Source organism: Culex pipiens, chromosome 2, assembly GCF_016801865.2.
Source record: "Culex pipiens pallens isolate TS chromosome 2, TS_CPP_V2, whole genome shotgun sequence".
In the NCBI taxonomy this organism is placed as follows: Eukaryota; Metazoa; Arthropoda; class Insecta; order Diptera; family Culicidae; genus Culex; species Culex pipiens.
In genome coordinates this window covers 34,811,182-34,827,502 of record NC_068938.1, presented here as the reverse complement: position 1 = coordinate 34,827,502, position 16,321 = coordinate 34,811,182, and the positions used below count along the sequence as shown (strand labels likewise).

Below are 16,321 nucleotides of genomic sequence, written 5' to 3'. Positions count from 1 at the left end.
GAAAATTTTGGGAAATCTTTAGAATACCTCCTGGCTTGTACTTTATGTTAACAAATGTGCAGGTCGTTATGTTACGCATGACCGATAAGACAAAGAACTTTGCAAGATACTTGTTGAAATTCTGAGAATTCGAACGGTCTCAACAGCAAACATTATATCCCTTTCAGGGCTCGAATTGATTATGAAAGAGTTATTCTCAATTTAAATAATTTCGCAATAATCGTTTTATTAGCTCCTGCTCCTGGACCTCTCCTGAAGCACCGGCCACTCCAGGTTGTGGTCACTACTGTCGAAATGTCAATTTTCATGTCCCAACTCTTATGGATCGCCAATTGTCCCCCCCATCGGAAAACCCCTAAGCGGGGTTTTACGATTATTAGAAAGGTCTTTTGATTACTCATCCAATGAAAGGTCGCATAACAGATCCCAAACAGATCTGGACAACGTTTTCATCAAAATATCTGAGATCCGGCATTTAAAAACTGTATAAATAACACATGATCAGTGATCATAACTTTTTATAGCAGGGGTGCTCAATGTTTTTGGAGGCCGGGCCAATTTTGAAGCTGAAATTAGCTTGCGGGCCAAATTTACAAAATAGGTAATTAAATAATGAAATGACTTTATTTTTATTTTAATAACTAAAAAACTGCATCTATTAGTTAAAGTTTTTTGAAATTTCTAATATTTTTACAAAACATTAATAACATTTTCGTTAATAACAATTCCGTTAAAAAAAATAGTAGAAACACGAAATGACAGTTTTCTATTGGTATTGTTTATTTAATTGTTTTATGTTTTTGATAAAAATTTTATATAGTTGAATGTACTTGTGTTTTCATTAAATTTTAAAGGATTTTTCTAACAATGCAAAAAGGGTGAAATGTAATTTGAACAATTTATGAAACGGCGTAATTTTATCTTTGAATTAAGTGTAACTAAAGAAAAGTCGTTGTGAGCTAAAACCCAACATTTCAATGAAAAATATGTTTAAAAAACCCATAAAGTTGATTTGCAATCTTTATATGCAAAAAAATTAAGATTCAACGAAAATAAAACATTTTAGCGAAAAACACTAACTGCATTTTTAATGGAGCACTTCCATTCGACCATTTTTTTCTACAATGTATTTCTTATGGGAGAACTGTCATTTCTACCACTCGAATCCGGTGCTCCATTGATTGCACTTAAATTTCCATTGATATTAAGAAGTATTTCGAAAAAAAATGCGCCTGATTATTTGAGCCAATTTTTAAAAATAAGGAGGGAGCTTTGTAAAATTTTCGCAACAACGTTATTCCTCTGATTTTAGTATTTTGTCTGCCTGAATAAGATGGTAGTCAATCAGATTCGTTATCCAGCTGTCATGAGTTTGAAACTCGAGGGAAGTTTGATGGTCAGTTCATAAAAATGGTCATTATGACATTCAAACTTATATGGAATACTTATATTTTTTGCAATTATTACAGATTTCTACCTAGTCAAATTTAAACGTTTGATAAACATTTCCAACAAATTTTGATGAAAGTTTTGACGATATTTACTTGTTTAACTTACATTGAAACGTGTAAAATTGTTTTAATTATTATGATTTTTGTACAAAGTATTTCGTAAAATACCACCATATTTTTTTAAGTACCCCTAATTTTGAAAAAGTATGAAATCACTTTATAAGTGTTCCACGGGCCATTTTACATGATCATTCAAAATGTGTCCGTGGGCCACAAAAAACCACCTCGCGAGCCATACTTTGGTCACCTCTGTTTTATAGGGTTGTCAGATCTGGAAAGTTTTGACCTCGTTAGAAAAGCCTTTAAATACTTAGCTAAAAATGTATAACGTGAGTTGATTTTTATACGGTTATATTTTTTTTTTCATTTAATTTATTTCGTTGTAGCATTACTTGTGTGAAGTTACTATCCTAACCTGAGATGTGGACTACCTTTCAACTTATTAATTCAAAATTGGGAACAGAGTTTGCGGGTGCTTAAGGGGTTACATACATGTAGAGAATCACAAAATTTCATATTACAGAAAATTCACTAAATTCACTAAAAAGACTATTTTCAATCACTACTGAAAGTTTCATGAAGATATTTCGTGACTGAACTGAGTAAGAGACGATTTAAGTTCACAAATTTGCAATGCGCAAAGCGAACTGTCAAACTTTGTGAACGTTTTTCTCTAAACACCGAGTTGATTTACGGGTGCCACGATATCTCGAGATGGGATGGACCAAATTGGCTGAAATTTGAGGTGAAGACTCCCAAGACATATCCCGTGTGCATGACGAAGCCCGATTTTAAAATTTTGCTTTTTTTAAAAAAATACAAAAATCAAAAATTGACGATTTTTTTTTATGAAAAACAGAAAAATATTTTTAACTTTTTTTTAAATTAAGTTTTTGAAAATCGGCCTTCGTCATGCACACAGGACCGGTTTAACGAGTCTTCACCAAAATTTTGAGCCGATTTGATCAAAGCAGTGTTGAGATATCGTGGCTAACTTAAAATAGCTATATTTCGGCAATGGTACATCCAAATGTCTTCATATTTATTGCAAGTTTTTGCTCGAACCTAGGAGTCCGAAGGCTTGAATGGGTAGAGCACCCAAACCTCTTTCTACTCTAAGGAACCTTCCACCCCAGTGTTTGAACTGACGACCTTTGGATTGCGAGTCCAACTGCCGCCAGCGATTCCACCGGAGTAGGCTTGGTTTGGTGTGTTGTTTGTACTTATGGCATGGAGATGACTCCTACACCTGGAATGACTTAACGGCCTAACAACCAAGGCCGGGACCGACATTTTACTTCCTCATCCGATGGAAGATTGCAGCAGATGGGAATCGAATCCAGAATCATCCGGTTTTGTTTAAAATTAACTCTAACGACCTTTTGAACTACCTTAACCCAAGATTTGTTAAAACTTCGATTTCATGTAGTTTTCGTTAGTGTTTTGCAAACGTTAAAGGTTTTTGAGCAGATTGTTTTTGATTTTAGCTGGTGCGGGGAAGAAAGTGGAGCGTTGCTGCCCACATTTTATTTTTTTGGGCAATAAAAAAACAGTCTTAAGTTAAGACTCTTAACAGTCACATATGTTTATTTAAGCAAAAAATCGCATGAATCAATTATTTTTGATTCTTATCTTCAAATTGTTCGAAATACGGCCAGTTTACGCAATCAGCTCCTTGGCCGGTTTTGCTCTGTCGCAATTTGTTGACTTTGTACGTTTTCTGCATGTTTCTAAACTTCATGCTAGCCGTAGGGCCGTCCAGTGTATAGCCATGCTCTTTCATTTTAATGGCAACGTTTCTCCAAAGCGTGGATTGTGCTTCAGTCGAGTTTGAGAATTTTTGGTTTTCAGATAGACGAATTGCGAGCATGCATCTGATGGCTTTGTCAGTCCAATCGAATACGTCAGCAGCTTCGGTGGTACCTACGAAATAAAAAGTAAAGAAATATCATTATATAATTAATTTCAAACTTAAGCCTATTTTTTTCAAATATTTAAGTACTTTTTCATCAATAAAAAAAAGTTTAGACTCCAACAATTAATTCATATTTTTATTCAGCGAAAATTCCCCACGAAAACAGCATGATTCGAAAAAAAAGTTCTCCGATCGGGCTCAAAATTCATATGTCCATACAAAAATTATGTATGCAAATTCAAAAATCTGTATCTTTTGAAGGAATTTTTTGATCGATTTGGTGTCTTCGGCAAAGTTGTAGGTATCATTGACCGAGTTATGATTTTTTAATCAATACTGATTTTTCAAATTCATTTTTCGATGTAAAATCAAATTTGCAATCAAAAAGTACTTTAGTAAAATTTTTCCATGTTTGCCCACTTTAAAAAAAAAAAATTGAAAAACTGAGAAAATTCTCTATATTTTGCTTCTTCGGACTATTGAATGTTTGGCCCTTTTGAAATGTTAATCTTGATTTGAAAATTTTGAAAATATTGTTTTCGAAAAGATCGGAAAATTTCACAAATGTTTCACATTTTAACATTGCAAATCTTACCATTAGTTGCTGAGATATCGACATTGAAAAATTGTGGGTTTTTTGGGTGAGACTTAAAAAACATCAATTTTCCTGTTTTTAAACCTTTGCATTGCAATATCTCAGCAACTAAAGGTCGTATCAACAAAGTCCAAAGAAGCAAAATAAAGAGAATTTTCTCAGCTTTTCAAAAATATGTTTTCCAAAAGTGTGCAAACATGTACACTAATTTAAAAAAATGAAAACTGCGACTTTTTTCAAAAAAGTACTTTTTGATTGCAAATTTGATTTTACATCGAAAAATGAATTTGAAAAATTTTTGCGACCAATATTTCGATTTTTTTTTTAAATCAGTATTGATTAAAAAAATCATAACTCGGTCAATGATTTTTTGCACAACCTGGAAATTCTTGAAAAGTTGGCATTTTATGTCCTCTAAAACATATATAGAAAAAAAAAGTGTTTTTTGCAAATCAAGTTTTAGTGATAAAAAGTTAAATAAAAAAATTATCAATTTTTTTTACAGATACAGGTACAGATTTTTGAATTTTCATACATCATTTTTGTATGGACAGCTGCCAAATTTGTATGGAAAATTATATGGACAAACTAATGATTCAAAATGGCTTCTTTGGGCATACCGAAGGCACCAAAAAAGTTTAAGTCGGATTTAAAAATACAAAAATAAAATTGAAGAAAAAAGACCGATTTCGTAGAGAATTGCTCATATGTCTTAGATGCAAAAGAAACGTGATTAGTTTGACTATTTAGGAAAAATAGTAAGAAGATTCAAAAATTTTGCTTAACATTAGAAAAGGTCGTATAAAAACTTAATATGCTGTTTTGAACGTCTCGGGACCAAAGAGCCAATGTCTGAACATATTTTTACATATATTCCTCGGAAAATTTCATATAACATATCAAAAAGTGGTAAAGTTATGTTTTCGATACTCTGAGATACGAGATAAAAACTGGGTTTTTCGACGCACCACGCGCAAAAATGGAAAAATGCCGAAAACGGGAAAAAATCGATTTTTTCACTAAAACGGCGATAACTTAAAAATTTCAGCGATGACCTATACATTAAGGTCTTAAATAGAAACGAGAAATTGGTTGACACCCTGTAGATGTGCCACCCTGTCTTCCAACCATGTCAAAATTTCTTGGAATAATAGCTTAACAACTTTTCCTAAAACACCAATATTTAAAAGGTCACCAGTAGAAGTTAGGGCTTGGTTGTCACCCTGTAGGTGTGTCACCCTGCATGTCAATAATTTGAAATAAAAGCCACATTCATGTACAACAACTTTTCCTAAGACACCATTTTGCTAGGTTACTTCCTTATTACGTTAAAAAAATAAGATTTCGAATTATTTACCGAAGTACTGGCAGTGTTGGCAAGAAATATAATTTTCAGCACTTATTTTGAAATGCCTCTTTTAAAAACTCGGTATCTCTTTCCAAAAGCAAGATAGGACCATACTTTCTTCGGGAAAGTTTTAGAGGACATTCAGGGCTGTACTTCTACGGTGTTAGTTTTAAAATGGAGTGAAAAATGAAAATGATAAAAAATAAAATGTAAAAAAGAAGGTTTTCCCATACAAATTTCCATACAAATTTGAATCGCTTTGCGGAAAGCCGGGTCAAACCCAATCGCTCCCAAATTTTGGGGGGTTGTTTGGGGGCCCAAATGGGACCGGAAAGTGCCTGTTCTGAAAAATCGATCATGTCGAAGCTACCCTACTATACATGTTAGGGTACCAAAATTATCGTAATTGAAATACGCAACTTTTGGTACCCTTACATGTATAGTTAAAAAAGTCGATTTTTTCCCGTTTTCGTCATTTTCTCATTTTTGCGCGTGGCGTCGCATCTCAGAGACCACCCTAACACGGCGTAGGTCACCCTAATGACCAAACGAATTTCAGCCAAGGAACCCCCAGAAAAATTGAGCCCGATCGGAAAACTTTTTTTTTGAATTGCTGTTTGAATTGCTGTAGGGGAAAGTGGGGAGACTTGATCCCCTTTTTTGTATCGCACATAACTCAGTCATTTTTTTTTTTTTTTTTATAGTTGTTTTATTCAGTCAATGCAAATATTAAATCTAAGTGTTATTTAACAGATTAAGCGAACTTCAGTTTGTAAAAAGAAATCTAGAGCGTTAATGTCTACCAATCCATTAACTTTTTCAATGAAAATGACATAACAAGCAAATGTTTTAAGTATTGCTGCTCTCGTTCGTCTCCCGATACGCCGGAGTTCTGGTCGTGCTAACGCTTCGTAGGGAAGGTTGATTGTTGTTATTCCTTGCAGTTTCCCTTGCAGTAGAGCCCAGGCTCCACTAACTCGGCTGCAATCTGCTAGCTTGTGTTGTAAGGTGCCAACGAATCCACAGTGCTCGCAGTTTGGCGAAGGAGCCCTGTTAGTCCGGAAGAGTAGTTCTTGGTGCGATATTTTCTGGTTGACTGTCAGGTAGAGGCAGGTCTTCTCGGCAGTGTTTAATTCCTTTGCAGATATGTTCTTCCATATTCTAGTCCACAGCAGGTCGGGATGTTTTTGCATGATCTTCGGTTTTTCAGCACTGCACAGAAGGTGTCCATGAACTGCTGAGCTGGATAACTGTGTCGAGTCTCGAAGTCGTTGTGGAAGATATGCGAACTCCTGACACACCGTTTTTAGACAGGGCAAGCTGGACGGGATTGCGGAGAGGTTGGGTGGGTTCAAAGTTGAAGCCAGGTACGAAGCGTAGAAAGGTGAGCTTTGACTTTCAGCGAGGTGTCTGTATACCAGAAGTGCTTTGCATTTGAAAAAAGGAAGCTGAAGTTTCAGCCCACCCGTCTCAATCGGGAGAGCTAATTGATGAATCGGTACTCGAAGGGCAGCTCCATCCCACAAGAAGGACCCCATGAGCGACGTAATCTTTGCTATGTGTGCTGTTTTGATGGTGAGGATAGATGATACGTACCACAGCTTCGAGGTTGCGAATGTGTTGAGTACTGCAATCTTCTGGTGTAGACTGAGAAGTCGCAGTTTCTGCAACCACAGCAGTTGAGCGAATTTTCCCACGAGTTTATCCCAGTTGATGGTAATCATCCGTCGAATGGAGTTTGTAAAGATGATTCCGAGAATTTTCATCTGGTCTGTTGTCTGCAACCAAGGGATGTCCCATCGGTTCCGCTGGTTGCACCATCCGATGTCCATCGCGAATGTTTTGTTTGTGTTCAGCTTGGCCCCTGAGCAGCTCTCAAAACTCTGGAACAACCTTCTCAGTTCGTCCACTTTCGAATTGTTGGAAACAACTACAGAGATGTCGTCAGCGTAAACTGCAATAAGGTCATCGTCTCCACTACATACCGCTTCAAGCTTGCAGATAAGGGGATGCAGGAAAAGCACGAACAGATGCATGGCCAGTGGGTCACCCTGCCGGACAGATCTCTCAATCGCAAAGGACTCAGAGAGGTGACCGTTAATGAGCAGGCGAGAGGATGAGAGATCGCCGATTCTTTTTAGTAGAGCGATCAGTGAGGGTTTGAAACCGAGATCTTGCATGGTGGTGTAGAGAAAAGATCGATCAACTCGATCAAACGCGTGGTCCAAATCGAAAGATATGAGCTTCGCCGACTTCTTCTCTTTGTTCAGTTTGGCGATTTTATCTTTTATGGCGAGGGTGGCTTGAAATATCGTCCTTTCAGAGTTGGAGCATTTTTGTGCAGAGCTCAGAACTCCGTGGGATCTCAAAATTCGATCAATCCGACTTTTGAGAATTCGTGCTAGTAGCTTATAGTCGTAGTTCAGTAGAGATATGGGGCGGAAGCCGTGGACAGTGTTGGGAGTGTTTTTCTTCTTCACAAGAACAACCACTCCAGCTACAAAATCAGCTGAGAAATCTCCATTCAAAGCTTCATTCATGATTAGGTTCAGTTCTCTGTGTATGATGTCAAAGGCGTACAAATAGAATTCTTTTGGAATCCCATCTGGTCCGGCTGCTTTCCGCGAAGCACTTGATTTGATCGCTTGATAGATCTCAGGCGTGGTAATTTCGTTCATGCTACTGTTGTTGCTTTCGCTGTCACAGGGTACAACCCTGTTACAAACGAAGTCTTGTTCAGGGAGCCTCTCCTCTGCAGAGTAAAGGTCCCTAAAGTAACTCACCACGTGGTTTTGGATGTCGGTCTGGCTCTCCAGGGTTCTGTGGTCATCGGTTTGTAGTTGATCGATGCTGGTTCTCTTTCTAGTGCGTTCTCCGAGATGGTATGTGGAGAGAGACTCTCCGGCGACTCGGGTTTCGTTGTTTCGGAAGAATGCTTCAGAATGTTTGCGTTGGAGTGACAACATTTGCCCTTTGATTTTGTTGATTTTGGACAAAGCTGCTGGATTGCATTGGTATTCGTCGTACGCAGAGGAGAGCTGGCTGTACAGGTGCTGATGTTGTTGTTGAGAAGCCAGGTGAGACTCTGTTGATTTCCAGCGGAAGAAGGCTTTCAAACGGTGTTTCACGTAGCCTTGCCACCAGTTCAACCACGAAGTGTAGTGTCGACGTTGTCTAGTCCAGTATGTCCATTTAGTGCGTAGTTCATCCAGGGTTTCCGCATCAAGCAGCCGTGGGTGAAGAGACCAGTAACCCCGGCCATGGTCGTTACCAAGAGATGGTAAACAGAGGCGTACTGTGAGCGCATGGTGATTTGTGAAAGAACAAGCATGTATTTCGGCAGTACGGAGTTGTTCTTTCATTCCCACACTAACGTACAGCCGGTCCAGCCTGGCCGCAGAGTTATGGGTGATGTAGGTAAAGCCGTCATCGTTTCTCCGTAAGGTTGCCCATACATCAACAAAGCGCAGCTGCTGTGTCAGGTTGGCGAGAGATCTGCTGAAGTTACTACTACCAGTGGAGTCTCTCGACCTGATAACAGCGTTAAAATCTCCAGCAAGGAGCGTGTAGTGAGCGTTGTGTCGAAGATAGTGTGCTATTGTTGAGTTGAAGAGCTTTTCTCTCTCAGCACGGTTGTGTACCCGATGGTGCATATACGTTACATAGGGTTACAGACTCATGTATACGTACAGCTAGAATCCGGGAATCAAGACTTCTCTCGATGTGTGTGTATTTGATGTGTTGTTTGAGTAAGATAGCTGTGCCTCGCTTAGCGTGGTCAATGTTTGTTATGGTGTTGAAACCGGGTATACTAAGCTGATCATCGTACACCTCTTGGAGGAACACGATATCCAGACCCATTGTGCGTATAAAATTTTGCAAAGCGTTTAGTTTAGTAGTGTTGGAGATGTTATTTATATTGATTGTTGCAAAGTTATACGAGGTGAAGACGATTAGGGTTTAGGGGTGTTGGTGCCATCCAAAGATTTCTTTTTCTTTGGCTTTTTGCGTTGGCCGGGCTTACCCTTGGATGTGTCGGTATTAGAGTCGCTGTTTGAGTCATCGAGTTTGTGTTTATCTGGCTGTTCGGGTGGTTTGAAGCTCGGAGCATCGGTTCTGTTTGGTGTTAGTGAGCCATCAGATTCACTTTCATCGCTACTGCTCTGCTGTTTCTCCACATCTGTTGGATCATCCGCAGCAATAGTTGAACTGGTGGCTGATGTGCTAGGAGTCACAGTAGGCAGGTCAAGAGATGTGGAGTTGCTGGGAGTCACGATCGGCAGACTAGGACTGCTGGGAGTCACAGTCGTCGTCAGGACAGGCGTTGCTGGAGTGCTGGTAGTCACGATCGGCAGGACAGGAGTATCAGCAGAAGACGCTGGCGGCAGCGTTGGTGGTGGAGGAGATGGTGTTGTATTGGTGTCCTTGTTGTTTTTGTTCTTCACTGCTGCTGCATACGAAGATGTCTGCTTGTTGATGTTCATCTTTTGCACCAAGAGTTTTTTGATTTGGGTGTAAGGAATTCCTATGTGTATGCGTTCGCCGCAGTGGCGACATGTTTGTATTTGTCCGCTGTATGTAACGAGTGATGTTTCGCCCATAATGGTAACGTAAGATTCAATGTGTTTTGTTAGAACCATCTTCAGAAGACGGATTCCGGACGGTGTGCCAGAGAACATGAATCTGTCGTCCCATAGAAGCTCTTTGATGGAAAGAATCTCACCATACTGTGACATATGATTAGAGATCTGTTCATCTGAGATGTGCGGCGACAGTTCGTAAATCCGGACTTCAGTTCCAGCTTCTTCCAAACGGATTTTGTACGTGTGCTTCTTGTTCTCGATGGTCACTTCGTGCTTGTCTGCGTGGTTGCGTGCGATTTGTTGAGCTGTGTTGAGATCGGCACATTGTACATATGCACATCCCAGGGTTTGGTGGTATTGAATCCGCTTCACTTGCGGCTGTGTCAGGCCAAGCCTTTTGCCCACAAAAGCGTGAATTTCCCTGGCGTTTGGCTTTTTTGGAAAGTGTCCGAAATCGATTCGGAAAGTATTTTCGCGACGTTTTGGTGTATCCATCCTGCTAAAGAATTAGCAGTGATCACCGACGCGCGAACTTTGAATAAAACTCGCGGATTAGTGCTTGGTGAAACTGTAGATTTCGATCGGGCCAAGCTCGCAAAAAAGGTGTCTGCACTTCTCAGAGGTGGAAGGCTAACTAGTCAATTTCACACAAAATATGATCTTTTTGCATGAATTGAAAGCTTAAATATTCAACTAATTTTGACTGATAAGGGTATTTCATCAGATAAACTTTTCGAATCATGCCAAGCGTTTAAAAATATATATTTTAAACTGGCATTTTCAAAATGTTGGGGGTAATTTGATCCCCCTTTCAACATTTTGAAGAAATCTTAAGCAAAATGTTTCTTATTCGTCCAAACTTTTAATTTTCTTTAAGTTACAGCAATTTCGCATTAAACCTGTACGTTTGTGTTCAAAATATAACAAGTTTAGCATGCAAAATATTTAAAAACTTGAAATTTTCTTTTTAGACCAAAATTGAGCATGTTTACAAAACCTGGTAATTTTTGTTTACAAAACTTTTGAAAAATTGTTCAAACTGCAGTAACTATACTAAAGGAAACTAAAAACAAACTAAACTAAACAAAGAAAAAAAGATCTCTTGGAAGTTTTTTGCAGCTCGTTTTAGAAAAATGTGTGTAACTCAATCTAAACATTTTTTGACATTTTGGCAATAGTGGCCACCACCTGGAGTGGCCGGAGGCCCCGGGGATGTTCCGATAAGGGGACATTTGCGGAACCATAAGAGTAGGGGCAATATGGGTATCAAACTTTAAGGTTTTTGATACTGGACATAAAATTTGACATTTCGGCAGTAGTGACCACAATCCGGAGTGGCCGGAGGCCCCGCGGATGTTCCGATGGAGGGACATTTGCCGAACCATAAGAGTTGAGTAAAATGGGTATTAAACTTCTGAAATCTGTTTCTGGAAATTTAGAATAACTATTTCGTAATCAATTAGAGCCCTGAAAAGGGCAGTTCAGCTCCACTTGCAATTTCCATCCCCTTAGTTCGATAGGACGTTGATATTATGTCTTAAAACTTTACAAATCAAACAGCCTGTTTCAGAGCCATGAAATTGACCACAAAAGAGTTGTCTTGTGTAATTATAAGGGAATCATGGGGAAATTTGGACCGGACGTTCTAATCGAAAATTTCAACAATCATCTAGCAAAGTTCTTTGTCATACTGGTCATGTGTAACATAACCACCTGCACCTTTTTTTTTTCTTTGTTTTCTACAATGAGTTTTAGTCAATTACTCACAACTTTCTAAAACAAAGCAAATTGTTTTACCCACATGCTGACGAGATACAGGCTTGGGATCAAGTCTCCCCGGGGATCAACTCTCCTCGCTCTCCCCTATTATTCTATTGGAAGCTACCAATGTTCAAAAAAGTACGTTAGGAACTCTATAACTAATTCTATATTCACCTGCATAAGCCCGTTTCTTGCCACGTCGAGATGATGCGCTTGATGTTGACGCCTGCGTCAACGTTTCATCTACTTCGAAAGGACTATATCCTTCTGCTTGCGATTCGGCAAATGATGAATGTTCCGTGATTGGATTCGCGAAAGTGTCAAACGTAGAACATTCCGTGTCAGACTCCGCCTGGCTTGACGATGATGTGGGTGGTTCTGGCACTGGATTTGCGAAGAAATCCGAAGCGGCGTTGTAAGGATGAGTGAGTCGATATTGTGCGATTCGATTATGCCTCTCGCCCTCCCACGCTTTCCACTTACTGTCGATGATAGCTCCGTATATGCGTGGATCTGAGCAAATACGAAAAACCAAAAACCATTAGATTGAGGAGTAGAGTGTATAATCATGATTTTTTTAGAAAAAATGTCTAAAAACTGCCAATGAATTTTGAGCAACTTGTCCAAAAGCTGTATTTTTCAAATATCGAATATTTTGTGTGGACTTTTTAGGGGGGAGGGGGTGTTGGGGGCACTGTCAAACATAATTATCAATTTTTATTCAACAGTTACGCAACAGTTACCCTGTTCTAGCTAAACTATAATTTGTAATTTTTGCGATCATACACATCATTGCAAAAGTTTTTTTACGCGTATGCCTCCGCGGAATTTTAGGCGATTTTTTTTTACAGGCGCAATAAAATAGGAACGATGTTTTTTATCGCAAAAATTACAAATTTGATCAAATCAAGTTCTGCAAAAATCTAGGATTATCTAGACATCCTAACAAATCTCTGGAACGTCTTGATTGGTTGAGTTATGCTCGAGAACCAGCGAGCTGAATGTACCGTTCCAAGCTTGGGAGTTGGAATGTTTAGACATATCATCTAATGTTGTATTCCTACCAGAAATCGTCTTTCTCAGACGTTCGTCTTCAGTTTTGAGGACGGGCACCCAAACTTTGCCAACATGCGGTTTTTCAAACTCAATGAGGGTGTACAAATTAATATCGACAGCGTTCCACGGTTCATCCTTGAAGTAGTCCATTTTCTGAAAAAAAATTATAATAAATAATTTGATGCATTTGAGGATTCCTAAACATAACCTCAACGAATCTTGAGAAAACATTCTTTTAATCAAGGAAAAAAACAAACTAAAAATGTTAATCTTTTTATAAATATATTAAATTGAACAAAATAGGAAGTGAAGAGATAGTTTATAACGAAATCGCCAAAAATATTTTTTTTTTTCAAAATAAGGTAATTTTGTAATGTTCCAGACTATGCCTTTACATAGGGTCAAGTAATTAAACAGTGCTCGGCGGATTCTGTTTCAAATTGAGCAAGAAACTTTACTAGTACTATCGAGGCATAAAACAGACTTTTGAAGCAGCAATACAAAATGGTGGATCTGCATTTGGATGGTGTCGTGGAACGAACGACTATTGTTTTATTTTACACCTCGATTCTTATTTCGTTTTTAAACTGCATATTTTTATCTTCCAACCTGGTTTGTGAAAGTTTTCTGGATGGCAATAAATATAAAATTGAATTTGATGATAGCGCGTTATAAACTCTGATAATTTGATAATCTGTGATAACTCTCGCATGCTATTTTGTAAAACTTTTATGATTACCAATATATGATGACGGAACTAAAAAAGTATATTTTTTAAATATCACTTAACTAATAAACTAACTAGATTTAAAATAGCATGTTCAAAAAACAATTTAAATTGAACACTCAACTTACTCTTTACACACAGTTCAGCACGTCTGGATCTTTCACTTATTCACACAGAATCGCGATAAAAAATGGCAATGACATACTAGAGTTTTTTTAAAAGGTCCTATTAACATATAAAACACATATATATATAGGACCTCTTGAAAAAAAATCTCTAGATATCTACAATTCTGCAGCCATATTATAAAGGGTACGTTCAATGATGTTATACCAACCTTTATAATCAAAAAGAACGGAGAGCACATATCCAGATTTTTTATTGAAAATGACCAACAAACTATTGTCTTTCATATGTTTATAGGACCTAATAAAAAAACTCTAGGTATGAGATAATATATTTTAAAAACGATACTTAATCCACCTTAAGGTGATTGGTGCCTTCCTCACATCAATATACTTTTGATAGGGTTGTCAGATCTTTGATGTTTTGGGCTTGTTGAAAAGGTCTTTTGATTACGCATCCAACGATCCAACATGGTAGATCCGGACAACGTTTTCATCAAAATATTGGAGATCCGGCTTCAGCAACGTCTATAAATAACACATAAGTGTTTATAACTTTTGATTTTAGGAACATGTATAGCATTCTTACAAAAACCACCCTTTTTACAATCTTCCGGACTTTTGTCCAAATGTTTTTTTTAGCATAACTATTGAAGTACTTAACTAAACTTTATAATTATCTATAGGGACTTATGGGACCCCAAAACGGATCAAATGAGACAGAATTTGATTCGATATGTATACGTGAAGGTGGGTCTAGGAGGTCAAATTAAAAATTTAATTTTCCGAGTGATTTTATAGTCTTTGTGAAAAATGCAAAAATTATACCGTTGGAAATTTTTTTCAAAGTTTTTGGTTCAAAATCGTTTTGAAAATAAAAAAAATATAAAAATAAAAATTTCGTTGGTACTTAGAAATTTTGGAAACTTATGATTTCAAATCAGTTGTATAATACCTACGATCTACGGCGCCCTTGGCGAAGCATCAATTTGGCACCCCTCCCAAATTAACAAGCATTTTGATAAATTGAAATTGATTTTTAATTATTGCTTCAATATGAGTTTTGATTTTATAATTGCAATTGGAGACCTTAAATTTAGAAACACAGTTATTGTATGTTTTATTGTTCATATAATATGAGGAAAGGCTATAAAATCACTCGAAAAATGAACTTATTAATTTGAGCTCGTAGACCCACCTTCACGTATACATATCGACTCAGAATCATGTTCTGAGCAAATGTCTGTGTGGATGTGTGTAGGTGGGTGGACAAAAAAATTGTCACTCGATTATCTCCGTACTGGATGAACGGATTTTGACCGTATTCCGTCCCATAGGTCTCTATTTAGTTAAGCACTTCAAAAGTTATGCTGAATAAACGATTTTGGCGCATGTCTGGAAGATTGTAAAAAGGGTTTTTTCAAGAAAACCTATCATGATATACATTTTCAAAAAGGTATTAAAGCCCAAAACATTGAAGATCTGACAACCCTATCAAAAGTTATTAGCACTTAAGTGTTATTTATACACTTTTTGGAGGCCGGATCTCAGATATTTCAATAAAAATGATGTCCGGGTCCATGCCTGTTGTTAGTCAGATAACACCTACATCTCACCCTTGCTCTGAGTCAGTACGAGCAACACGCTAGAACACGCTTTGAGTGTTCGTGCCAGGCATGCACACCTTCTTTTCCGGTTACGCATTTTAACTCGGCCGGGGGTGGTACATTACGTAGGGTTTGCCTAAACATTTATAGTGTGCCTATCAACTTTCACTAAAGAAAAAACTGTTTTGTTTGAAGTTTGAATTAAAAAACTAATAGTTATTTACTGTGTACTGTTTTCTCTTGAAATCTGTCCTATTGTTGAGTCGTGTTTATCTGTTGCTATTTCTTTTGTCGCAGTGTTTTGTTACAATTTTTGGTCCTAAGAATTTTAGAAAAGTTTTTCAAAAGTACAATAGTAATATTTGTGTTAATCCTTTAATCATGCCATAAATTAAGTAAGGGCTCGAACCTCACTTGCTTAAGTAAAAGGTCAAATTTCAAAACAATGGACAGTGAAGGAAATATACTATGTAAAGAATCAATAGTAAGAGAATCATAATTGTATGTTAAAAAATAAAAAGTATAAGCTTGATGTAGTAGATGTAGAAATAGGCAATAGTTAATAAATAGAGATAACAAACAAGCTTAGATTATTGTTATGATGGGCAAGATGAAAAATTATTCAAATAAATAAATAAAGAAGTAAATCAACAAAGAATAGACAAATGATAAATAGACTTGGTATTACTAGTACATTAGGGGAAGGTTTATTTTGAAGAAAACACACAGTTTGTTGAAGCAGCATTATTTGGAAAAAAAAAAAGAATGACAAGCATTGAGAGATACGCGAATCAAAAGTTAATAAAATCAAAACCAAATGGTAAACAGAAGATTTAAAGAAAAAGTATATCAGTAGAGCAAAATAAAAACAGGAGATAGATGGTAGCTGGAAATGGAAAGGAGAGAAACCCCGTTCTGCGACGTTCAGATACATCCACAGCAGTTGACTCAACATACTGCGAATCAAAACAATACCGTCTACAATCACAAATAACTTCCCTTTCCCACATTGACGCGCCCCTTTCTTCTAGCCGTCTCGACTCTGACCCTCGCTGGTCAAAGGATTACGATCCGTTTCCACAGGCCACCAGCT

At 37.5% G+C, this 16,321-nt stretch overlaps 1 protein-coding gene across 1 annotated transcript; it reads right to left on the bottom strand.

The window, feature by feature from the left end:
• Positions 1-3,086: 3,086 nt before the first annotated feature.
• Positions 3,087-13,712, bottom strand: LOC128092903 (uncharacterized). The gene is made up of 4 exons (XM_052708022.1): positions 13,625-13,712; positions 12,778-12,922; positions 11,888-12,226; positions 3,087-3,434 (listed from the first exon to the last, which is right to left on the bottom strand). The coding sequence occupies exons 2-4, from the start codon at positions 12,917-12,919 to the stop codon at positions 3,127-3,129; spliced, it is 789 nt and encodes a 262-aa protein (XP_052563982.1). The 5' UTR covers positions 12,920-12,922; positions 13,625-13,712; the 3' UTR covers positions 3,087-3,126.
• Between the last annotated feature and the right edge of the window lie 2,609 nt (positions 13,713-16,321).

Coding starts and splice junctions, on each gene's coding strand:
- LOC128092903 (XM_052708022.1), bottom strand. CDS start 12,919: ATGGACTACTTCAAGGATGAACCGTGGAACGCTGTCGATATTAATTTG. Junction 12,227..12,777: donor TCTGAGAAAGACGATTTCTG/GTAGGAATACAA, acceptor GTATTTGCTCAG/ATCCACGCATATACGGAGCT. Junction 3,435..11,887: donor CAAGAAACGGGCTTATGCAG/GTGAATATAGAA, acceptor TTTATTTCGTAG/GTACCACCGAAGCTGCTGAC.